The sequence below is a fragment of the Triticum aestivum genome, chromosome 5D, assembly GCF_018294505.1.
Source record: "Triticum aestivum cultivar Chinese Spring chromosome 5D, IWGSC CS RefSeq v2.1, whole genome shotgun sequence".
Taxonomy (NCBI): Eukaryota; Viridiplantae; Streptophyta; class Magnoliopsida; order Poales; family Poaceae; genus Triticum; species Triticum aestivum.
In genome coordinates this window covers 476,671,036-476,697,881 of record NC_057808.1, presented here as the reverse complement: position 1 = coordinate 476,697,881, position 26,846 = coordinate 476,671,036, and the positions used below count along the sequence as shown (strand labels likewise).

Here is a 26,846-nt window from a genome sequence, read left to right as displayed (position 1 = left end):
TAAAAATAAAATTGGGTTGCCTCCCAACAAGCGCTATCGTTTAACGCCCCTAGCTAGGCATAATAACAAGGATAGATCTAGGTATTGCCATCTTTGGTAGGCAATCCATAAGTGGCTCTCATAATAGATTCATAAGTTAATTTTATTTTATTTCTAGGGAAGTGTTCCATGCGTTTCTTTAATGGAAATTGGAATCTAATATTCCCTTCCTTCATATCAATAATTGCACCAATCGTTCTAAGGAAAGGTCTACCAAGAATAACAGGACATGAAGGATTGCAATCTATGTCAAGAACAATAAAGTCTACGGGCACATAGTTCCTATTTGCAACAATAAGAACATCATTAATTCTTCCCATAGGTTTCTTAATAGTGGAATCCGCAAGGTGCAAGTTTACAGAGCAATCATCAAAATCACGGAAACCTAATAAATCACATAAAGTCTTTGGAATCGTGGAAACACTAGCACCCAAATCACACAAAGCATAGAATTCATAATCTTTAATTTTAATTTTAATAGTAGGTTCCCACTCATCATAAAGTTTTCTAGGGATAGAAATTTCCAACTCAAGTTTTTCTTCATAAGATTGCATCAAAGAATCAACAATATGTTTAGTAAAGGCTTTATTTTGACTATAAGCATGTGGAGAATTTAGCACGGAGTGCAACAAGGAAATACAATCTATCAAAGAGAAATTATCATAATTAAATTCCTTGAAATCCAAAATAGTGGGTTCATTAATATCTAATGTTTTGATCTCTTCAATCCCACTTTTATCAATTTTAGCATCAAGATCTAAAAACTCCGAATTTCTGGAACGCCTTCTAGGTAAAGGTGGATCATATTCAGTCCCATTATTATCAAGATTCATATTGCAAAATAAAGATTTAATAGGGGACACATCAAAAACTTTTAGATCTTCATCTTTATTTTCATAGAAATTTGAAGAACACGCTTTCATAAAGCAATCTTTCTTAGCATGCATCCTAGCGGTTCTTTCTTTGCACTCATCAATGGAAATTCTCATGGCTTTGAGAGACTCATTGATATCATGCTTGGGAGGAATAGATATAAGCTTTAAAGAATCAACAACAAGAGAAATTCTATCGACGTTCCTAGCAAATTCATCAACTTTAAGCAATTTTTCTTCAAGCAAAGCATTGAAATTCTTTTGCGAATTCATAAATTCCTTAACACTAGTCTCAAATTCAGAAGGCATCTTATTAAAGTTTCCATAAGAATTGTTGTAGGAATTGCCATAATTATTAGAGGAATTACTAGGATAAGGCCTAGGATTAAAGTTTCCTCTATACGCGTTGTTACCAAAATTATTCCTACCAACAAAATTCACATCCATAGGTTCATTATTATTCTTAATCAAAGTAGACAAAGGCATATCATTAGGATCAGAAGAAACACTCTTAGTAGCAAATAATTTCATAAGTTCATCCATCTTTCCACTCAAAACATTAATTTCTTCTATCGCATGCACTTTTTTACTAGTAGATCTTTCAATGTGCCATTGAGAATAATTAACCATAATATTATCTAGGAGTTTAGTAGCTTCTCCTAAAGTGATTTCCATAAAAGTGCCTCCCGCGGCCGAATCTAAAAGATTTCTAGAAGCAAAATTCAATCCGGCATAAAAAATTTGTATAATCATCCCCAAATTCAAACCATGCGTAGGGCAATTACGTATCATTAATTTCATCCTCTCCCAAGCTTGTGCAACATGTTCATGATCAAGTTGCTTAAAATTCATAATATCGTTTCTAAGAGAGATGATCTTAGCGGGAGGAAAATACTTAGAGATAAAAGCATCTTTGCACTTATTCCAAGAATCAATACTATTTTTAGGCAAAGATGAAAACCAAGCTTTAGCACGATCTCTAAGAGAAAAAGGAAATAGCTTCAATTTAACAATATCATTGTCCACATCTTTTTCTTTTGCATATCACACAAATCAACGAAGCTATTTAGATGGGTAGCGGCATCTTCACTAGGAAGGCCGGCGAATTGATCTTTCATGACAAGATTCAACAAAGCAGCATTGATTTCACAAGATTCAGTATCGGTAAGAGGAGCAATCGGAGTGCTAAGGAAATCATTGTTGTTGGTATTAGTGAAGTCACACAATTTGGTATTATCTTGAGCCATCTTGACAAACAAGCAATCCAACACACGAGCAAACAAGAAGCGAGCGAGAAAGAGGCGAACGGGAAAGAGAGGGCGAATAAAACGGCAAGGGTGAAGTGGGGAGAGGAAAACGAGAGGCAAATGGCAAATAATGTAATGCGGGAGATAAGGGTTTGTGATGGGTACTTGGTATGTTGACTTCTGCGTAGACTCCCGGGCAACGGCGCCAGAAATCCTTCTTGCTACTTCTTGAGCACTGCGTTGGTTTTCCCTTGAAGAGGAAAGGGTGATGCAGCAAAGTAGCGTAACTATTTCCCTCAGTTTTTGAGAACCAAGGTATCAATCCAGTAGGAGGCCACGCACGAGTCCCTCGGACCTACACAAACAAATAAATCCTCGCAACCAACCCGATAAGGGGTTGTCAATCCCTACACGGTCACTTATGAGAGTGAGATCTGATAGATATGATAAGATACTATTTTTGGTATTTTTATGATAAAGATGCAAAGTAAAGAAAACAAAATATAAACGGCGCCAGAAATAGCTTGTTGTCGGGAGATTAAATATGATGGAAAATAGACCCGGGGGCCATAGGTTTCACTAGTGGCTTCTCTCAAGAGCATAAGTATTTACGGTGGGTGAACAAATTACTGTTGAGCAATTGACAGAATTGAGCATAGTTATGAGAATATCTAGGTATGATCATGTATATAGGCATCACGTCCGAGACAAGTAGACCGACTCCTGCCTGCATCTACTACTATTACTCCACACATCGACCGCTATCCACCATGCATCTAGACTATTAAGTTCATAAGAACAGAGTAACGCTTTAAGCAAGATGACATGATGTAGAGGGATAAACTCATGCAATATGATATAAACCCCATCTTGTTATCCTCGATGGCAACAATACAATACGTGCCTTGCTGCCCCTACTGTCACTGGGAAAGGACACCGCAAGATTGAACCCAAAGCTAAGCACTTCTCCCATTGCAAGAAAGATCAATCTAGTAGGCCAAACCAAACTGATAATTCGAATAGACTTGCAAAGATAACCAATCATACATAAAATAATTCAGAGAAGATTCAAATATTGTTCATAGATAAACTTGATCGTAAACCCACAATTCATCGGTCTCAACAAACACACCGCAAAAGAAGATTACATCGAATAGATCTCCACGAGAGAGGGGGAGAACATTGTATTGAGATCCAAAAAGAGAGAAGAAGCCATCTAGCTAATAACTATGGACCCGAAGGTCTGAGGTAAACTACTCACACATCATCGGAGAGGCTATGGTGTTGATGTAGAAGCCCTCCGTGATCGATGCCCCCTCCGACGAAGCTCCGGAACAGGCCCCAAGATGGGATCTCACGGGTACAGAAGGTTGCGGCGGTGGAATTAGGTTTTTCGCTCCGTATCTGGTAGTTTGGGGGTACGTAGGTATATATAGGAGGAGGAGTACGTCGGTGGAGCAACAGGGGGCCCATGAGGGTGGAGGGCGCGCCCAGGGGGGTAGGCGCGCCCCCCAACCTCGTGCCCTCCTGGTTGATGTCTTGATGTAGGGTCCAAGTCCTCTGGATCACGTTCGTTCCGAAAATCACGTTCCCGAAGGTTTCATTCCGTTTGGACTCCGTTTGATATTCTTTTTCTGCGAAACTCTAAAATAGGCAACAACAGCAATTCTGGGCTGGGCCTCCGGTTAATAGGTTAGTCCCAAAAATAATATAAAAGTGTAAAATAAAGACCATTAATGTCCAAAACAGAATATAATATAGCATGGAACAATAAAAAATTATAGATACGTTGGAGACGTATCACATGCGCAAGGGGAACAAGAACGGAGTTACAAGTGATGATTTCAGGACTTTGAAGCCACCATAAGGAGTGCATGAAGCTTTGGACGAAATATACAAGATGCCACTTCATAAATTTCGTCCAGAGGCTATTCTAGATGCTGCGTCACCTTATTATTGGGCCAGGCCCATGTAATTTCGAAATACATAAGTATAGGCTGGTTTTAGAGTCCGTATGTGTGGGGAAACAAGAGATAGGGTTGGTTTCGGACCCCTTCCCCAAGGGCCACGAAATCCCCCCCCCCCTCTTCCTCCATATATACAGCCCTTAGGGCACCGTTTAGACTTTGGGTTTTGTTTAGATTAAAGTTCGCCATAGCTGCAACTTCACGTACTTCGTTTGTGTTCGACCAGACAAAGGCATCACAGAACCCCACCTTGATCAATAGAGATTTCCTCTTATATTCGCAATATCCAGATTGCAATCTTAGTTTCTTGCTTGTTCTTCATTTGCCTGCAGGAAACAGACCTTCGTGGTCAGGTTGATCGTGCTCCAGCGTGGTCAATAACCTCTCAGAGTTGGTTTAGCGATTGCTAAGGCGCGACGTCCTCCTACGTTCGTAGTCGGATCGTCAAAGTCGACTTCCTCCAAAACGATAGCCACCATCTCATCGAAAGACGGGACACCTTAGCCTCTATCAGTTATCGCTGTTGTCAACCATTATCAACTCTGGGTACAGGTCTCGTTAACCATTTTGCATGTCCCTCAGCCTCATATCAAGCTATAACATATCTTTGCATCACATTGATGATCATTGCTTCATTCTTTGGAGCTTTTCCACACAAAAACTCCAAGTGTGAAAGTTAGCGACAATTGTGGATTTCGCTATACATTTCACAAGTCTTGTCTTTGTACTCATAATCTTTTTAGAGCACTTATTTCTTTCAGCATGAGGCCGATATCTTTGAATCCATTCAAGTGATCTATATATGGACTGGACATTGCCAAAACAACCCAGATACATGAACTGTGTCAGGGTCAAATCATACTTTTGCATTCATTAAACTTCCAACAGCTGAAGCATATGGTACCATATCCGTTTTCAATATTTTCTCATTAACTTTTGGAACACCATAGTTTCCAGTTCCATTACCCTTGACTACAAGAACAGGCGTAGGTTTTCTCGCATGCATACTTTAGAGACCTTTCTTAGCATGTCCATCCGACATTCCTAATAACCCCTTTTATTCTTTTCTTGGTGAATCTCGATGATTATAACGAGAGACACTCTACCTAGAACATTCAACTTTGAGGACAAGAACTTCTTTTCTCCTCCTACAATAGATTGACATCACCACTAGCAAGTAGGATGTCATCCACCAATGCACATGATTAGGAAATGAATTTCCCATTCTATAACTTTGCATGAATACAATCCTCTCATTTTCTTTAACCCAAAATAATATTTGATTCTTTTAACTTTAAATGCCACTGTCTAGAGACTTGCTCTAGTTCATAAAAAAACTTCTTGAAGCTGTATCCCTTGTGTTTTTCATTTGATGTAACTCAAATCATGATGTGCCACTAATACTCATTGTAATCTATTCATTCTCTTTGCACAAAAATATTTTGATTTAAGTCGCACTTTACACCTCTACATATTTCCTACGGAGTCACATTGGCCTTGTAGACCCTTTACAGCCTACTGTTTTGGCTCCATTGGAAATTACTTATGAGTCCCAAACATCGTCGGGATTCACCAATTTTTTTATCTCACATAGTCTCTTATCATTTAGAAAAACAGACACTTCTGAAAGCTCGATTGAGCACTTTAAATGAGGTGGGATCAACCTCCATTTGAATTCCACTAACATAGACTTTATAGTAATCAGAAGTATCTGATTTTCTCATTCCTTGAGACCATTTGTGTCTCAGGTACTGGCACTTCTTTCATATGGGGATGTTGTTGCTCTGTCATTGCCAAGAGGTAAATTAATTCTATAGTCTTTCATTTCCAAGAGGAAATAGATTTTACAGGGACCTGTATCACAAGATCCATGTTTACTCATTCATCCTTTATAGAGCTGACAACAGGTGTTGTATAGGTCATACAACATGCTCCCCCAGATTACTCCATCTTCACTAAAAATTGGTGTATCTTTAAACTTTATTATTTGGGTTTATTCTGTTAAACTTTCTTCTTTATGGCACTTTAAGCGTCGTCTTAGTATTCCTTAGTCTGCTTTCGGAACTATAAAAGATCCAGGAATACATCTATTTCTTTTCTTTAGGGGTATTATTATTACCGTCGTACTCCCCCAGATGATCACATTATCTAAAGTATAGGGGAGTTTCAACATTCTTAATTTATCTCATATTTCTTTCTCCCCCTTGAAATGTGGCAAGAAAGTTTTCTTCCACAATTCCGAAAAACCATTCATAATACTTGTGAATTAAGGAAACTTGGATTATCTACTTCATTTATCTGATTACTTCATACGAAATGAAGTTATCTGTTAACTGGTATGGGAGTACCTTTTCCTCATTCCATTTCAGAAACTCAACAGAGTTCTTTATCATTAGTACTTTTGCAAGTCACACTTGCATATCATTCTTATCTTTAAGTTCGTCTGTAACTTTTATTCTCTTTGGATTTATTGAGTGCTTAATGACCGTTACACATAAGGTGTACGGTCGAAACTAGGAAAGTATAATAGCTACTCCATACTTTTCTCCCAGAGTGGGACACATTAAACGCATTTGAGTCATCATATCTTTCTCCTATCATACAAGATAAGTCCTTTGCCAAAATTTCTCTTTACCCAGTTACGCAAATATTTTCCCAGACTTTTTCCCGCCATGCGGGTTTTATTATAATCATATTTTCCCGCTATGCGGGTAATTCCATGTAAGGGACATAAATGCCAGAATTTGCTCTTTTTACTGCATATTCAATCATCAAATTCAGAAATAAATCCGAATGCTTTTTGACACACATGCTTGATTCGATGTTGGTCAAATTAAACACGCATCGTGCTTGTTTCATCTCAAATCATGTTGACTAAAAAAAATCTTCTTTATAGAGAGTACATGAAAGACATTCGTCAACCAAGACTCTCAATGATCTATCTCTTTTCTTTTCTTGGATTAATATCCAAGAATTCTTTTCTTTTGAAGCCATTCTTTAGAGAGAACATACTCCCTCACTTTATGACCTTTCTTGGTCATCTTTCGGGTCACAAGTACCCAGCCATTCGCTTTCACGAATGAAAGCATGGAAAAAAATTAGTGTGAGAAAACTTAGCCAAATAATCAACAATAATGAGCATAAAAAATAACCTACGTTGGTTTGGTTAAAAAAAATGCACATTAAACTTTTTAAAACTTTCTTTTTATATTCTAAATCACCGTTGTGGCAGAATTAGAATAAAACATCATCCTTCTACATCAATTCCATGTCACCGTTGGGCGAGAATGGAAATAATGCATATGACTCATAAACAATGCGCTGATAGTTTGTCTATTAAAACACTTTGCTAAGAAATAATCATCATCATCAACTTCATTGCAGCGGGAACAAGAAATATACATTTCTCTAGTTCAAGAGCATTTCTTGATCTTTATCTGTTCTCTGGAAATTGACCACTTTTATACAAAATTTATCAGAGATTTAAGCTTTGAACATAAGACTCATAGAATTATAGTACTGTTATCATCAATGTTGGTCAGAAAATAACAATGCCATATTTTAACTTTAAAACAAATATCTTTCTTTTGTCATAGCGGAAACTATCTAAATCCAATTTCACCCACAGGGGAAAAACATTGCTAAGAAAAGTTCTTCCAAATAAAATTTCTTATTGGTTCCAATTTAATTGGAGGATAAAACTTTTTAGTTTGCAGCGGAAACTTTACAATATTCTATTCAAAAACAATTCTGTACTCTTTTACTCTCTAAGAAATTTTAACCGATTGGTTCAAAAATGCATTAGAGAAGCAACAATTTAATCTTTCACAGTGGAAAATATGAATAAACTTCATGAACTTTATTGTTTTTAGAAACTTTTCTTTTACTTTTCTATTTTCTAGACAAAAAAATTCTCCGAATAATTTGAATAGAAAAACTGTATTATATTTGCCCAAAAACTGGACAGAAAACAAAAAACAAATAAAACCGGCAGCCCAGCGCGCGCGGCTGGGCTTCCTTCTCTTTTGGCCCAAAGGCCCTCCCAGTTTTCTTCCAGCGAAATCGGCGCTTGACCGTCGATCCTAATCGACGGTCACTGATCAAACCCTAGCGGAGACGGGCCAGTAGGCCGAAAGTGGCTTGGGCTTTTGGCCGGCAGACTAGGCCAGAGAGCCGCGCCCCGCACTGGGCCTTATGGCCGAAAGTACTGCTGGGCTGAGAGCCCACAGACCAGGCCAGGGAGGCGCGCGGCGCCCCCATTCGTCTCGCTCGACTCGACCCTCCTCCCTCTCTCTCGATCTTTGGCTCGTAGCAGCGGCGCACGGCGTCCGGTCGCCGGCTCTTTCTCCTTCCCGTTCCTTTCTTCGATCGCTCTCGCTCGTCTCTGTTCCGATCGCCGGGCCACGGTGCCGCAGCCTGGCCGCCGGCGACGGCGTCGACCGGCCACCGCGACGTGCCGCGCGAGCCACTCTTCCCTTTCCCCTTCCTGTTCCCCCTCCTTTCCAGTGACAGAGAGAGAGTGAGACGTGGCTGCGCCTCCTCTGCTCCCACTTTCTTCCTCCGCCCCCAGCGACAGAGAAAGAGAGAGACGCCGGCGGAGCGCTGCTCTGCTCCTCTGTGCGTTCGACGGAGTAGGCGATGGTGGCGTCGTTGCCTCCCCTTTCGCCGGTCGCGCATTCCCTTACGGTGAGCGCACCACCGTCGAAAGGTTTGGCCGCGGTGCCCTTTGCCCCTCTCGTGGTGGTTCTTCGTCTAGCGCCTCAGCTTGCCGATGCGCGTCCGGATCGAGAGGAACGGCGCGGCCTTGCGGCGGCACTTCTTTGCCGGTGAGCTCAAGGCCCTTTTCCGGTGAGACCTTTGCCCTGTGAGGTTCGGAATCCAGGGGAGGGGGATTCTTTTGCGGGATTAGAACTCACGTTTCCTTTTCCTACCGAAAATCCTACCAATCTGGCTGATACCATTGATAGATCTGTGGATCGTATAGGCATAGGGATTAGTAGTAGTTCTACCTTCTTCTTGTGGCTCGAGGAGCTCCCGGTACCGGCCATGGTGTCGGTGATGGCAGAGAGTAGTGGTGGCGGTGCTTCCCGTCAGCTCTGCACTAACCCTAAATCGGTAGGGGATGTAGGTGGGGCGTACGGCGTCGCGACGAACCTCGTGTTGCTAGCCGCGCCCCCCACCTCTTTATATAGTGCAGGTGACAGGGGCCCGTCAACCATAGTGGGTTGAGCGCCCCCGATCAGGGCGCGGATCTAAGGGCCCGGTGGGCCGTTGGGCCCACACAGTGGAGATCACCCTAACAACTTGGTGTGGTGATTATTCACTTAAAACCAAATTTTGGGAAATCGTTTTAATGTGCCAACAACAAAATGCTTATATTATTCAGGTGTGGGATGGTTCTAAACTGAAGCTAACATTCATGAATCATGAGATGTGTTAATTAGCGAATGGTTGCTGCCTCGACTGAAAGCATTCAACATTTATTTTATTTTGATTGCACTGTGGCTGCTCAAACTTGGAAAATTATTATTGAAATACTTGATATCACTATATCTTGCTATTTGGATGATCTGTCTTTGTTTTGGCAAAACAGAAAGAATACTACTGTCATCAACACGATCAATTATGCTATCTTGTGAAGCTTATGGCTGCTTTGAAATGAATTTATCTTTCAGGGTCGATCATGGCGAAGCAGGGAGAAAGCATTGTTCATGGTCAATTGACCATGGGGGGTTACAAGTGTTTTGTGACCGGGCAAACGCCCGGTTGTACATGGTGTAACATGGGGGTGGGGCGGGTGGTCAATTGATCATGGGGGTTACAAGAGTTTGGTGACCGGGCAAACGCCCGGCTGTACATGCTGTAAAAACATCTATAACCGGATCTCTCAAATTCGTCTCATATGTCTGGGTGGGCTGACCGGTCACTGCTCGGTCATAATTTTTTGATTTAGACGACCCTCAAATGTCTGGGCTGACCGGCACCTTCATATCCAGCCCAAATATGAGGCGGATATGGGGTGCCCGGGCACGCCCGCCATGTAGACCTGGCGGCGTGGCCTCACACGGAAACGCCCGGGAACCCGCGGTCCGACGGACGCCGTGTCTGTCGCCGTGGTGTGAACGCTGCGTGTCGCCGCTCCGGCTCGTCGCCCAAGACGAAATCCGGCTATTTAAGCCGGCCGGCGTCCCGCAACCCTAACCCATCCCCCTTCCCCCTCTCTGCGTCGCCAGTCCAAACCCATCGACCTCCTCCCTCTCCCGCTCCGGCGCTCTGCCCACGCTCCGGCACTCCGCCATGGTCCGAAGCAAAATCACCTACTATGCCATGCTGATGCCAGAGCGCCGCTACGAGATCCAGCAGTAGATCCAGGAGAGGGAAGCCGCGCGCGCCGCCGGCATCGCCGCCGGGCTGCCTCCGGACTCGCCGGAGCCGGAGGAGGAGGAGGAGGAGCAGCCGGGGGAAGAGGAGGAGGAGGAGATGGCTCCGATGGAGGCGGAGGAGCAGGTGCCGCCCTTCAACATGGAGCAGGCGGAGTTCGCCGTCGCCCAGTCCAGCAAGCCATTCTGGAGTCCATCCAGGATGAGGCCTATGTGGAGGCCAACAGGGCGTTCCTCCGGCGAGAGCAGGCGGAGTTCGACACGCTCTTCGCCGAGCTCGAAGCGGAGATAGAGGCGAGGAGGCCGGAGCGGAGCAACCGGTGGAGCCGGAGCTGCAGCTGCCGCCCATGCTGCCGGAACCAGGCACGAAGATCGTCGTGATCTCCTACAAGGAGTAGCTAGGATCGACGTAGTACGTAGGTTCTATTTTCTTTTGCATGTCTTTGTATGATATAAGAATCGAGTATGAGATGTCAGGATGCAACAAGTGAAATTTAAGGTGTGTTCGATCACTGTCGGCGGGCGTTTGAGGGGGCGAATTTGCCAGGATGCAACAAGTAAAATTCAAGGTGTGTTCGATCACTGCCGGCGGGCGTTTGAGGGCGCGGATTTGCCAGGATGCAAAAAGTAAAATTCAAGGTGTGTTCGATCACTGCCGGCGGGCGTTTGAGGGTGCGGATTTGCCAGTGGACGTTTGAGGGGCCGGATTTGGCATATGTGGCTGTAGATGCTTTAACATGGGGCGGGTGGTCGCCGTTCCGGCTCCTGGAGACGGAGGTGGCTTAACACGCGTGCATATTCAGAGAAAATGTTCGAATAAATCTCGCTCCAATATTACGCACACATTGAATACATTCGACTCTAGGTAATCGATGATGCTCAACTCAACAGACTCCTCAACCATTAACCTTCTGATGGATTAGAACTAGACTTGTGTCCTGAAAGCTACTTGTATTATAATCTCAGCGCCACCCCATCGAGCGGCCCAGCTAACTATGAACAGTTGATGACATCCCCAAGCATCGATCGAGGTTGTACTGCATCTTGGTCTCCAGCTTCAGCGAATGCAATAACCAACCAATCAGCTGTTGAGCACGGCGCAGTCGCGGCGGATGTTGCCGAGCGCCGGGTCCGTCTTGACCCCGACGCGGCCGAGGTTGGTCATGGCGGCGACGAAGGCGGCCTGGAAGTCGGAGCTGTTGGCCGCCCAGGCGTCGACGGTGGGGCGCGACCGGACGTCGGCGTAGAGGACCTGGTCGGAGGTGAGCAGGCCCATCCCCTTCTGCAGGTTGATGAAGTACTGGTTGTCGAAGGCGTGCGGCGTCACCGGGTCGATCTCCAGCGCCACGTTGGGGTCCACCCCGGCCGGGCACGCCGCCAGCAGCTGCGACGCGTACCCGGGGTCCATCGTCGGGTCCACCGCCGCCGTCTGGATCCGGCCCGTGAACGTCCCGCAGTGCGCGAACCCCACCGTGTGCGCCGCTGCAAACAAGAAACAACACCGCATTTGTTTTCTTAAGATCACGGGTGCCAAAAATTCGTACTGCACATAATCGTGTACAGTTTCTGCAGATTTCGTGCCAAGATGCCATACAATTGTACAGTCAGGTGTACAGTGGGTCTGAACCTACAGTTTTTTTTTCATGTATTAACAGCTCATTTTGCAGGCCCATGGCATGCGAACGGATGGGCCGAAATCAAGCTGTTGGACGCTTCTGGGTTGCAAACTGTCAGGGTGCGATTGTGGGCAAAGGATATGCCAATAATGCAACTGACCTTTCTTTCACGTGCAAGCAAAGGCAGTACAGCTAGTCCTCCACAGTTTGACCCCTTTCAGATCTACTGACCAGCAGCCAGCTACAGTGCACCCACACTCCACTGTCAAGTTCAGTCTAACGGGATAACTAAAAATATACTGACAGTGCCAACGATGAACCACATTATTTCTACTGTCCTCCCAACAAAAATCCCTCGATCCGCACACAGAATCCAGCCCTTTTCGCCCGGCTTTGTGTGGGTTGCAAGACAGGAAAACAGAGCACATGGTGTACTTCCTGACACGAGCGCGACCAGTACAGAGGCAGCGGCTAAAGTAATTCGGGGGGTTGGCAATGGCAGGGGCGGTTAGTAAACATCTCTTTAATACTAATTGCTTGGCCTTACCGGAGAGCGCAATCATGTCGGCCTGGGACAGGTTGTTGGCGGCGAACATGGCCGTCAGCTGGTCGAGGTTGAAGGACGGCGGCGGCAGGTTCCCGTCCACGTTGCTCGCCGTCGACACCAGCCCGTCCAGCCTCCCCAGCTCCACGGGGTACGCCGGGCCGCCGGCCTGCGCGCGTGACGGGAAAGATGCTTTCAGAGGCATTGTTGTTTGTATTGCTGATAAATATATGTATGCAGGCATCGAAAGCTCGGGCGCTTTTGGTGGATAGATCTCGAAAGGGAGTGGGCAGGCGTGCGTGCTGCGTGCGCGTACCAGGCCGATGACGTCCCGGGTGGCCATGGTGAGGATGTCCGCGCAGGACACCAGGTTGGGGCTGGGGCACTGCGTGTCCACGGCCGCCTTGGCCTTGATGACGGTGTCGAAGCCGTCGCCGGCGAGGGAGAGGTTGCTCACGTGGTCCTTCTCCGCCGTGTTGTTCCCCGACGACACGATGATGACCGACGCGTCGCATCCCTGGAGACGTATGGTCGTCAGGCTGGGCGCCACACACAGGCAGACAGGGGATGAAAATGAAATGCTGGTAGATTAGATGCAGGGGAATCGAGCGGGACCTGGACGAAGCAGTCGTGGAAGAAGAGGCGGACGGTGGCACCGACGGCGACGGGCGTCTGCTGGACCTTGAGGGCGACCGCGGCCTGCACGATGGCCTCCACGTTGGGGCAGCTGGCGGAGTAGTAGCCCTGCCGGAGCTGCGCCGTCGCGCCGCCGACGGCCGCGAGCGCCAGGAGCGCCGCCGCCAAGATCCTAATCCCGGCGCCCATGCCGGCGCACTGCGCTTAATCTAGCTCCCACTCCTGCCTGCCCGCCTACCTGAATGCCTCCCGGTGCCGACCGATCTGGGACTCGTCCAGGCTCTGCTCCCGCGGCTAATGACGGCACGGCGGTACCAGGAGCTATCTAGAAGAAGTGGCGGTGGCGGTGATGATGATGATGCCGTTGGGTGTCTGTCGCCGCGGCTGTGTTCGGGTGCGGGTGTGTTTGTAGGTGGCCTAGTTTTATTGTGCTGGAGTAGTACTGGTAGTAGTAGAAGCCAAGCTTTCTCGGAGCGTGGGGGAGAGGTGGTGATGGCTCGTGGACGTATCCAGTCTGGTACAGTGGTGAGCGAGGCGGCGCGCCGCGATAGACGGCGCGCGCTTCGAGATGCGTGCGCGGCGCGGCGGTGGATGGATGCAGCAGCGAGGGCGATCCAGAGAGAAGCCGGGCGCGTCCCCACGTGGACGCATGCGTCTGTCCACGTCCGGCCTCATCACGGACATCACAGACCGGCTCTGCCCGCTTGCGCTGCAAACATGTGTAGGGCTCGCAACCTCCACATGGCGCGGTTGGTGGGGCTCCGTCCGTCCTGCCTATGCTCTGTAGTAGTAGTAGTACGTTAAAAAGCCTTTTTTGGTGGCACAAATGACAACGCTCGCTCCTCGCTCCGAGTGCACGCTAGCGACTCACAAAATCGGCGCTAATGATGCAGTGTGATTCTGCGTGGGTTGGGTTTCTTTTTGGTGGATAACACAAACTGAAAGGCCTGAATTTCCTCCAAAAAAAAACTGAAGGGCCTGAAAAATGTACGTACGCGCACTGCAAACTGAACCCAGGAAACAGCCATGGCAATGCAGTTCCGTGCACAGCATAGCCGGTGCGGAAATGGACAGAGCAGATAGGGTTGGCTTCTGGGTCTGGCCGCCTCTCTGGAAAGTCGAGCGCGGCCAAGATGGGTTGTTTGTCGAGCCCCGGAGCAGGTTTAATGGTCTGAGACGGCATAGAGACGAGCACCAGCTATGTCTACAGTAGGAGACGAGATCCAGCACCGGAGCAGGCGGCATTCATGTGCTCTTTCGCGTTTCCACAGCCATGGCGGCCACCGGAAAGGCCTCGCAGCTGGTTGCTTCCTGCTGCCACTCGCCACTCGCCACGACGTTTTCCTTTTTTATTTTTATTTTTGAAAGCTCTGGCCGACATGTTGTTGTTGGAATGGCTTGAATTGCACTCGCCGTTTCCAACAGCATGTTACGTGTAGATGTTGACAGCATGCAGTGGAGCGGAGTTTTTTTCTTTCTCGAAACAAAACATGCAGTGGACGTGCTTGGTGCGGAGTGTAGGTTTTTTTTAGGGGGGTGTGTAGGGTTTTCTGTGTAGCGGCCGGTGGAAAGGAAACTGACATGGGCCGACATGCCTTTTTTTAGTGGGAAATGACGCTCCTTTTGATCCTAATTTGTCCTCGTCTTTTTTATGGAACGCGCCTTTTGAGTTCTGACCAGTTGTGCGAGTGTGACTTGATCGTACACATTAGTGTCCGCTCCCCCGCGGGGCCGCGGCCCCAACGGCTCAATGTAGCGGCGCGGGCTAGCACCGCTGTAGCACAGTAGATGGGCCGGCCCATGGTTTCAAGCACGGCCCTCGTCAAGCATGGCAGATGGCTCCCCGAGTCCTGACAAAGTAAACAAGCAACAGTTCTTTTTTGTGTCTATTTCTAAAAAGACGACTTCTTTTTTGCCTCCAAATAAAAAAGCAACGGCTCTGTTTTCTGAAGAGGGAAACAGGCGACAGTTATGTGTGGTCGGAGTTCCAGACAATTAAACCAAGCCCAAGTTGCTTCAGCTGAGGGAGACATTATGGATTTTGATCGTTTGTTTCAGGCGATGTGGCCCGCGCCGGGAAGTTATCCGGCGCGAGATAAGGTAATGAAATGAGGCGACTTCGATCGGTTCGGTTGGCACGTCCATGTCCGTGGCGGTTGTTGGGTCCCTAGCACGGGCGGCTTCGGATCTCCGGAGACCGATCGTCGGAGCGCCAAGCTTGCCACGGCACCGTGGGCTACACACGCTCTCCATTCAAGCGTCCAACGCGTGCGTTCACTGAAACCGTCTCCCGCGCTCTGTTCTCCGTCTGATGAAACCTTCTCGTAGTCGTAGCCTGTTGTAGACTTGCAGAGCTTTGCCTTTGCGCGCTGGTCATGTCAACTGGTGTGTGCTATGGCTTCAGAGCTCCGTAGGGCCGGTTCCTGGGCTTGGAAAAGGAGTGTGTGTTAATGGACTAAGCTTGGAGATTCTTGGTTTATTACGATTACGAATCGAAGAGGTAAACCTGTGGAGGTAAGCTGGGAGGAAGTTACCATGAAAACTAGTATAGTAATTGCTCAGCCTCAGCATATGTTTGTCTTTTCCGAACTTTTTGGTCGACCAACTTGCTAGAGGTGGTTGATTTCGCTTGAAATTTTCACCCCCTGTCAAGGTCATGCTGTACATATCGGTGACGAGATGCCGTGTTTTGTGTCTGGAAGTGTTTGCCCAATAATTGACACGGATTCGAAGGACTTGCGGAGTCTCCCTGACGATTCATTTGGAAAACTAATCATCGACCAAGAACACGGTGGCTGCCCAAGGTTTACTATGAGGAATGTTGTGAGTCAAGAGAATAATTTATGTCGATATTAATATAATATCCTTCATCACAAAAGGAATATTCAGCAAATCAAAACTAGTTCTATTTTAGAAGAAAAAAACTACTAGTTCAACACCAAAAATCCCAGTGTCCTTGGTAACTAGTCATAGGTAATCTCCATTTATAAGACAGCAAAACGGCATAGTAGTAGCCAATTGTGCCACATTACTTTTGGTGAGCGCTTGATTTATTCATTGACAAAAAGTCTAATTTTAGATTCTGAACTCTATACCAAGTTTTGCTTTTGGCCTCACAATCTCTAAACAGTCGGAAACGATGTCTGAACTTAGCAAAACGTTTACTTTGGACCATCGACCGACTTCAATGCGGTTTTCATCGACGTGAAGCAGTGTAACCCGCTTGGTCGCTACATGAATGCGAAATGCAAATTCTAGGGCAGGAAGGGTTTAGGTGAAGACTACAAAAAGTGACACAGTACTTTGCAGTTATACGTCCCCCATTACTTATGGAGAATGCTTTATTCATTTTATTTGCATATATAATTCGCACGTTCGAAATCAACGAATCAAACAACACATATACAACCATGTACAAGCCAAACAGGACTGTGAAACCCAACGAATCTCTGTGTCACAGACACACATTTCGTGTACACATGCACCTTTGACGCATGCACCGATGCACGCACACTAACTCAGCCAGCGCAGTAACCCCGGTGTATATCAACGCATCGATCGATCGATCCCTGTCGTCATCAGTTGAAGACGTCGCACTGCTTGCGTATGTTCCCGTCGCTGCCGGACTTGACCCCGACGCGTCCGAGCTTGACGATGGCGGCGACGAAGCCCCGGCTGAAGGCGGCCGTGCTGTTGGCCCACGAGTTGACGAGGGGGCGCGTGCGGTTGTCGTTGTATAGGAGCTGGTCGGAGGCGAGCAGGCCCCCGCCGTCCTGCAGGTTCCGGTAGTACTGGTTGTCGAAGAGCGCCGGCGTGGCCTGGTCCATGAGCACCATGGGGTCCGACGAGCCGTCGGCGGGGCACTTGGTCCTCAGGAACGCCGCGTACTTGGGGTTCAGCGTCGCGTCCGCCGGGCTGCCGTACACCCGGTCCCTGAACTTGCCGCAGTGCGCCAGCCCCACGGTGTGCGCCGCTGCACGCCGACCAGCCATGAACTGTTATGTTAGCAGGAGTACGTCCATGCGGCGCGGGTGGGTACGGTTGGGAGGCGTATGGGGTTCACCTGAGAGGGCGACGATGTCGGACATGTTGAGCCCGTGCGCCCTGAACATGGCGACCATCTGGTTGAGGGTGCTGGTGGGCTGCGGCAGCTTGCCGGCCACGCTGCTGGCGGTGGAGCTCAGGCCGTCCAGCCTGCCCAGCTCCACCGGGTAGAAGGGCCCGCCGCTCTGCATGCAAATCAAACATGAAAATTCAGGCTCCGGGCATGTCCGGTGCAAAATGTACAGATAGAGGTGTGCTGTGTGTGCACCAGGGCGATGGCGTCCCGTGTGGCGATGGTGAGTATGTCGGCGCAGGAGACCAGGTCGGGGCACGCGGCCTCCACGGCCTCCTTGGCGACCCTCACCGTCTCGTGGCCCTCGAACGCCAGCGACTTGTTGTCGTCGGCGTCCATCTCCGTCGGGTTCCCCGGCGTCGACCGGATCAGCACCGACGCGTCGCAGCCCTGCACGCATGCACACACATCGATCAATCACTCCATGATCATAACTCATAAGCATCAGCGCAGGCGATGTTGCTGCATGCGGCGAACGTACCTCGACGAAGCAGTCGTGGAAGAAGAGGCGGATGGTGGAGCCGATGGTGCGGATGGTGTCGTCCATCTTCTGCGTCACCACGCCGCGCACGATGCTCTCCAGGTTGGGGCAGCTGCTGCCGTAGTAGCCCGGCGACAGGTCGGACGCGCCGAGCTGCGCGGAGAGGGCGAGGATGAGGACGAGCAGCGCCATGCACGACGACCGCCGGGCCATCTTTTTTTTGCTCGAGCTAATTAGCCGCCCCGTGGTATATCAGTATATGTGGTGCAGAAATGGATGGGCTATATATATGCAAGAGGTGCCTTGCACACAAGGATCATGTACTGAGAAGTTAATTTGACAGGCGCTCGAGGTGTGATACACAAGATTTTGCCACTGGAAGAAATCGAGAAGGGTTGACAATCTTAATTTGATCTTTGGAGAAATACGTGTGTTTTGGTCTAGTTTAGGACTGATTCTTGATGTGCATGCGTGGGATGTTTGGGGAATTTTGTTTTCTCTTGATGTGACGGTGTCTGGATTGAATGAACTCTTGGCGCTTACATCATCTACAAGGAATACTCAGCACTAACTGATGAGTTATTACTTGCCATGTAAGGAATTCGAGTGTCAGTCTCTGGCTAAATGGCTTCCTCATCACACACCCGTGATAGATTGCGAATAGCGACGCTCTCACTGCTCCAGTTCAAACGAGCAAGTAGAACTAATTGGACACTGAATTTTACTGTGACCTTCGTTGACAACATGTATATATACAGTGCTTGGTCGTGACTAATTAATCAGTAAGTTTCCATCGAGTGAAATTACAGTGCAGGTATATATATCATTTTTACATGTATGTGCCAGCTAGCATGATGTCATGTTACTGTGATCAGCATTACTAGTTCAATTGAGATTACTCCATTGTTGTATCACTGTCAAGGTGCTTTCTGGCAATCTTCCAAGAATATAGTTTTATAAAAAAAAAAGTGATGACTTTTTTTACGATGAGGTGTCAGATGGATGATTATATCGCCGCAGAAAAATCTAGATGATTTGAATGCATCACGTGCTGCGTTTAATCACGAATTTGATGATATACATGGATCATTTTCCGATCGCACTCAGTAAACTATATGCTTCCCTGATCATTAGTTTGATCACGAATCAAGTTGGAAACCCCCTATGTATGCTGTCATCTTTGCCATTAGTTTGACCTAATCATTTATCATCAATTTCTCATTTATGATCAATTGTTGGACCGTGTTCTTGTAGGAGGAGTAATTGGACACTCAATCTACACCGGATTCAGATTATAGGGGGCATGGTTTGATGACTACATCCTAAACATAATACTATGAGTCAAGTAGCAAACAAATTAATGTTGTTATTTCGTACAAATTAAAGTTGTTATTTCGTACTATCCGTCAAATATTTCGTACTATCCGAATTTGTAGCCACTGCCAGTTGCTCGACATCGACGACACGCCACGCGTAACCAGCGTTGAAAATGATCTTGTGACACGATAAACAAACTAACCACTTCCATTAATATAAACATCTTCCTGGGCAATTACCAGTCCTCTTTGATCGGGTTGTGACAAAAAGAATACTAGGGCGGCTTGTGAATACTTCAAATTTTTGTTTGCAACTGGTGTACATCATCGCCTGAGGACATCCTAGAGATAGACAAACTTTTTGAAGGAAATATGCCCTAGAGGCAATAATAAAGTTATTATTTATTTCCTTATATCATGATAAATGTTTATTATTCATGCTAGAATTGTATTAACCGGAAACATAATACATGTGTGAATACACAAACAAACACAGTGTCACTACTATGCCTCTACTTGACTAGCTCGTTGATCAAAGATGGTTAAGTTTCCTAACCATAGACATGAGTTGTCATTTGATTAACGGGATCACATCATTAGGAGAATGATGTGATTGACTTGACCCATTCCGTTAGCTTAGCACTTGATCGTTTAGTTTACTGCTATTGCTTTCTTCATGACTTATACATGTTCCTATGACTATGAGATTATGCAACTCCCGATTACCGGAGGAACACTTTGTGTACTACCAAACGTCACAACGTAACCGGGTGATTATAAAGGTGCTCTACAGGTGTCTCCGATGGTACTTGTTGAGTTGACATAGATCGAGATTAGGATTTGTCACTCCGATTGTCGGAGAGGTATCTCTGGGCCCTCTCGGTAATGCACATCACTATAAGCCTTGCAAGCAATGTGACTAATGAGTTAGTTGCAGGATGATGCATTACGGAACGAGTAAAGAGACTTTCCGGTAACGAGATTGAGCTAGGTATTGAGATACCGACGATCGAATCTCGGGCAGGTAACATACCGGTGACAAAGGGAACAACGTATGTTGTTATGCGGTTTGACCGATAAAGATCTTCGTAGAATATGTAGGAACCAATATGAGCATCCAGGTTCCGCTATTGGTTATTGACCGTAGACGTGTCTCGGTCATGTCTGCATAGTTCTCGAACCCGTAGGGTCCGCACGCTTAAAGTTCTGTGACGATCGGTATTATGAGTTTATATGTTTTGATGTACCGAAGGTAGTTCGGAGTCCCGGATATGATCACGGACATGACGAGGAGTCTCAAAATGGTCGAGACATAAAGATTGATATATTGGAAGCCTATATTTGGACGTCAGAAGAGTTCCGGGTGAAATCGGGATTTTACCGGAGTGCCGGAGGGGTTACCGGAACCCCCCGGGGGTTAATGGGCCTTGTTGGGCCCTAGTGGAGAGAGAGAGGGGCCGGCCAGGGCAGGCCGCGCGCCCCCTCCCCCTCTGGTCCGAATTGGACTAGGAGGGGGGGCGCCCCCCCTTTTCCTTCTCCTTCTCCCCCTTCCTTCCCCCCTCTTAGTAGGAGTAGGAAAGAGGGGAGTCCTACTCCTACTAGGAGGAGGAGAACTCCTCCTGGCGCAGCCTACAGGGCCGACCGGCCTCCCCCCTTGCTCCTTTATATACGGGGGCAGGGGGCACCCTAGGACACACAAGTTGATCATTGATCTCTCCCAGCCGTGTGCGGTGCCCCCTCCACCATAATCCACCCCGGTCATATCGTAGCGGTGCTTAGGCGAAGCCCTGCGACGGCAGCTTCATCAACATCGTCACCTCGCCGTCGTGCTGACAAAACTTCCCTCGAGCTCTACTGGATCGTGAGATCGCGGGACGTCACCGAGCTGAACGTGTGCTGAACGCGAAGGTGCCGTACGTTCGGTACTGAGGATCAGTCGATTGTGAAGACGTACGACTACATCAACCACGTTGTCATAACGCTTCCGCTTAATGGTCTACGAGGGTACGTGGACGGCACTCTCCCCTCTCGTTGCTATGCATCACCATAATCTTGCGTGTGCATAGGATTTTTTTTGAAATTACTACGTTCCCCAACAGTGGTATCAGAGCCAGGTTTTATGCGTAGATGTTATATGCACGAGTAGAACACAAGTGAGTTGTGGGTGATACAAGTCATACTGCTTACCAACATGTCATACTTTGGTTCGGCGGTATTGTTGGATGAAGCGGCCCGGACCGACATTACGCGTACGCTTACGCGAGACTGGTTCTACCGACGTGCTTTGCACATAGGTGGCTGGCGGGTGTCAGTTTCTCCAACTTTAGTTGAACCGAGTGTGACTACGCCTGGTCCTTGAGAAGGTTAAAACAACACTAACTTGACGAACTATCGTTGTGGTTTTGATGCGTAGGTAAGAACGGTTCTTGCTCAGCCCGTAGCAGCCACGTAAAACTTGGAACATCAAAGTAGAGGACGTCTAACTTGTTTTTGCAGGACATGTTGTGATGTGATATGGTCAAGATATGATGCTATATTTTATTGTATGAGATGATCATGTTTTGTAACGGAGTTATCGGCAACTGGCAGGAGCCATATGGTTGTCGCTTTATTGTATGCAATGCAATCGCCCTGTAATTGCTTTACTTTATCACTAAGCGGTAGCGATAGTCGTAGAAGCAATAATTGGCGAGACGACAACGATGCTACGATGGAGATCAAGGTGTCGCGCCGGTGACGATGGTGATCATGACAATGCTTTGGAGATGGAGATCAAAGGCACAAGATGATGATGGCCATGTCATATCACTTATATTGATTGCATGTGATGTTTATCATTTATGCATCTTATTCTGCTTTGTTTGACGATAGCATTATAAGATGATCTCTCACTCAAATTTCAAGGTAAAAGTGTTCTCCCTGAGTATGTGATGTCTACTATGCAACCTTCTTCTTGTAGACGTTGTTGGGCCTCCAAGTGCAGAGGTTTGTAGGACAGTAGCAAATTTCCCGCAAGTGGATGGCCTAAGGTTTATCAATCCGTGGGAGGTGTAGGATGAAGATGGTCTCTCTCAAACAACCCTGCAACCAAATAACAAAGAGTCTCTTGTGTCCCCAACACACCCAATACAATGGTAAATTGTATAGGTGCACTAGTTCGGCGAAGAGATGGTGATACAAGTGCAATATGGATGGTGGATATAGGTTTTTGTAATCTGAAAATATAAAAACAGCAAGGTAACTAATGATAAAAGTGAGCACAAACGGTAATGCAATGCGTTGAAACAAGGCCTAGGGTTCATACTTTCACTAGTGCAAGTTCTCTCAACAATAATAACATAATTGGATCATATAACTATCCCTCAACATGCAACAAAGAGTCACTAATAGCGGAGAACAAACAAAGAGATTATGGTAGGGTACGAAACCACCTCAAAGTTACTCTTTCGGATCGATCTATTCAAGAGTTCGTAGTAAAATAACACGAAGCTATTCTTTCCGTTCGATCTATCATAGAGTTCGTACTAGAATAACACCTTAAGACACAAATCAACCAAAACCCTAATGTCACCTCAAGTATCCGTGGGTATGATTATACGATATGCATCTCACAATCTCAGATTCATCTATTCAACCAACACAAAGTACTTCAAAGAGTGCCCCAAAGTTTCTACCGGAGAGTCAAGACGAAAACGTGTGCCAACCCCTATGCATAAGTTCACAAGGTCACTGAACCCGCAAGTTGATCACCAAAACATACATCAAGTAGATCACGTGATATCCCATTGTCACCACAGATAAGCACATGCAAGACATACATCAAGTGTTCTCAAATCCTTAAAGACTCAATCCGATAAGATAACTGATAACCCACAAGTATAGGGGATCGCAACAGTTTTTGAGGGTAGAGTATTCAACCTAAATTTATTGATTCGACACAAGGGGAGCCAAAGAATATTCTCAAGTATTAGCAGTTGAGTTGTCAATTCAACCACACCTGGATAACTTAGTATCTGCAGCAAAGTATTTAGTAGCAAAGTAATATGGAAGTAACTGTAACAGTAGCAAAGTAATATTTTTTCGGTTTTGTAGTGATTGTAACAGTAGCAACGACAAAGTAAATAAGCGAAGAACAATATGTGAAAAGCTCGTCGGCATTGGATCGGTGATGGAGAATTATGCCGGATGCGGTTCATCATGTAACAGTCATAACATAGGGTGACACAGAAGTAGCTCCAATTCATCAATGTAATGTAGGCATGTATTCCGAATATAGTCATACGTGCTTATGGAAAAGAACTTGCATGGCATCTTTTGTCCTACCCTCCCGTGGCAGCGGGGTCCTAATGGAAACTAAGGGATATTAAGGCCTCCTTTTAATAGAGTACCGGACCAAAGCATTAACACATAGTGAATACATGAACTCCTCAAACAACGGTCATCACCGGGAGTGGTCCCGATTATTGTCACTTCGGGGTTGCCGGATCATAACACATAGTAGGTGACTATAGACTTGCAAGATAGGATCAAGAACTCACATATATTCATGAAAACATAATAGGTTCAGATCCGAAATCATGGCACTCGGGCCCTAGTGACAAGCATTCAGCATAGCAAAGTCATAGCAACATCAATCTCAGAACATAGTGGATACTAGGGATCAAACCCTAACAAAACTAACTCGATTACATGATAAATCTCATCCAAACCATCACCGTCCAGCAAGCCTACGATGGAATTACTCACGCACGGCGGTGAGCATCATGAAATTGGTGATGGAGGATGGTTGATGATGACGATGGCGACGGATTCCCCTCTTCGGAGCCCCGAACGGACTCCAGATCAGCCCTCCCGAGAGAGTTTAGGGCTTGGCGGCGGCTCTGTATCGTAAAACGCGATGAATCTTTCTCTCTGATTTTTTTCTCCCCGAACACGAATATATGGAGTTGGAATTTAGGTCGGTGGAGCTCCAGGGGGCCCACGAGGCAGGAGGGCACGCCCAGGGGGGGTAGGGCGCGCCCCCACCCTCGTGCCCAGGGTGTGGGTCCCCTGGCCTTGATTCTTTCGCCAATATTTTTTATTATTTCCAAAAATAATCTCCGTGAAGTTTCAGGTCATTCCGAGAACTTTTGTTTTTGCACATAAATAACACCATGGCAATTCTGCTGAAAACAGCGTCAGTCCGGGTTAGTTCCATTCAAATCATGCAAGTTAGAGTCCAAAACAAGGGCAAAAGTGTTTGGAAAAGTAGATACGACGGAGACGTATCAACTCCCCCAAGCTTAAACCTTTTCTTGTCCTCAAGCAATTCAGTTGACAAACTGAAAGTGATAAAGAAAAACTTTTACAAACTCTGTTTGTTCTTGTTGTTGTAAATATGTAAAGCCAGCATTCAAGTTTTCAGCAAAGATTATGAACTAACCATATTCACAATAACATTTAGGTCTCATGTTTACTCATGTCAATGGCATAATCAACTAGCGAGCAATAATAATAAATCTCGGATGACAACACTTTCTCAAAACAATCATAATATGATATAACAAGATGGTATCTCGCTAGCCCTTTCTGAGGCCGCAAAACATAAATGCAGAGGACCTTTAAAGATCAAGAACTGACTAAACATTGTAATTCATGGTAAAAGAGATCCATTCATAGTCATACCCAATATAAATTAACAGTAATGGATGCAAATGACAGCGGTGCTCTCCAGCTGGTGCTTTTTAATAAGAGGGTGATGACTCAACATAAAAGTAAATAGATAGGCCCTTCGCAGAGGGAAGCAGGGATTTGTAGAGGTGCCAGAGCTCGATTTTAAAGCAGAGATAAATAATATTTTGAGCGGCATACTTTCATTGTCAACATAACAACCGAGAGATGGCGATATCTTCCATGCTACACACATTATAGGCAGTTCCCAACAGAATGGTAAAGTTTATACTCCCCCTCCACCAACAAGCATCAATCCATGGCTGGCTCGAAACAACGAGTGCCTCCAACTAACAACAGTCCCGGGGGAGTTTTGTTTGCAATTATTTTGATTTAGTTTGCATAAAGCATGGGACTGGGCATCCCGGTGACCAGCCATTTTCTCGTGAGTGAGGAGCAGAGCCCACTCCTCTTGAGAATAACCTGCCTAGCATGGAAGATAAGGACATCCCTAGTTGATACATGAGCTATTCGAGCATACAAAACATAATTTCATTTGAAGGTTTAGAGTTTGGCACATACAAATTTACTTGGAATGACAGGTAGATACCGCATATAGGAAGGTATAGTGGACTCATATGGCATAACTTTGGGGTTTAAGGAATTGGATGCACAAGCAGTATTCCCGCTTAGTACAAGTGAAGGCTAGCAAAAGACTGGGAAGTGACCAACTAGAGAGCGACAACCGTCATGAACATGCATTAAGATTAATGAACATTGAGTGCAAGCATGAGTAGGATATAATCCACCATGAACATACATATCGTGAAGGCTATGTTGATTTGTTTCAACTACATGTGTGAACATGTGCCAAGTCAAGTCACTTAAATCATTCAAAGGAGGATACCACCTCATCATACCACATCACAACCATTTTAATAGCATGTTGGCACGCAAGGTAAACCATTGTAAACTCCTAGCTAATTAAGCATGGCATAAGTAACTATAATCTCTAATTGTCATTGCAAACATGTTTATTCATAATAGGCTGAATCAGGAACGATGAACTGATCGTATTTACAAAAACAAGAGAGGTCGAGTTCATACCAGCTTCTCTCATCTCAATCAGTCCATCATATATCGTCATAATTGCCTTTCACTTGCACGACCGAACGATGTGAATAATAATAATAGTGCACGTGCATTGGACTAAGCTGGAATCTGCGAGCATTCAATAAATAGGAGAAGACAAGGCAATATGGGCTCTTGGTTAAATCATAAATAATGCATACAAGAGCCACTTCAACAATTTTATTATGGTCTTCTCCTATTGACCCCCAAAGAAAAGAAAAGAAAAAAAACTATTTACACGGGAAAGCTCCCAACAACCAAAAGAAGAACAAGAAATCTTTTTTGGGTTTTCTTTTAATTATTACTACTACAACAAGAAAAGTAAACTAGCTAAAAGCTACAACTAATTTTTTTTGTTTTCTTAAGGTTTATCAAACACACAAGAAGAAAGCAAGAAAAAGAAAATAAACTAGCATGGATATTACAGTGAAAGAATATGAGCACCGACATCTAGCAATAAGTGTGAGCATAAATGTAATGTTCGTGAGAGATACGTACTCCCCCAAGCTTAGGCTTTTGGCCTAAGTTGGTCTATTGCCACGGATGGCCTGGCAGATATCCAAAGTTGTAGTTGGGGTCGTACTGAGATGCAGCAGTTATTGCATCGTGGGATGCCGCTTGGAGGCGGGCTATCTCAGCCCTCCTCTTATACTCCTCCGCCTCCTCTCTGGTTATGTAATATCTCCCCTTTGCCTGAAAGTCAAAGAAACTAGAAGCAGGGAGAGCGACGTGATAGGTGCGTCGTCTATCAAAGATTAGTCGGTACTGGAGGAACTGATCGTTCCTCTCAACAAAACGATGAGGAACCATAGCCTCATAATCTAAATAAGCAGGAGGTAACTCAATATCAT

General features: G+C 46.1%; 2 protein-coding genes across 2 annotated transcripts; both read right to left on the bottom strand.

Annotated features, from left to right (window-relative positions):
• Positions 1-11,303: 11,303 nt before the first annotated feature.
• Positions 11,304-13,743, bottom strand: LOC123122929 (peroxidase 35). Its single transcript, XM_044543317.1, has 4 exons — positions 13,281-13,743; positions 12,982-13,182; positions 12,669-12,834; positions 11,304-11,987 (listed from the first exon to the last, which is right to left on the bottom strand). The coding sequence occupies exons 1-4, from the start codon at positions 13,488-13,490 to the stop codon at positions 11,587-11,589; spliced, it is 978 nt and encodes a 325-aa protein (XP_044399252.1). The 5' UTR covers positions 13,491-13,743; the 3' UTR covers positions 11,304-11,586.
• Positions 13,744-16,603: 2,860 nt separating this feature from the next.
• On the bottom strand, positions 16,604-18,220 carry LOC123125588 (peroxidase 50). The gene is made up of 4 exons (XM_044546064.1): positions 17,900-18,220; positions 17,614-17,808; positions 17,365-17,530; positions 16,604-17,274 (listed from the first exon to the last, which is right to left on the bottom strand). The coding sequence occupies exons 1-4, from the start codon at positions 18,110-18,112 to the stop codon at positions 16,880-16,882; spliced, it is 969 nt and encodes a 322-aa protein (XP_044401999.1). The 5' UTR covers positions 18,113-18,220; the 3' UTR covers positions 16,604-16,879.
• Positions 18,221-26,846: the final 8,626 nt, after the last annotated feature.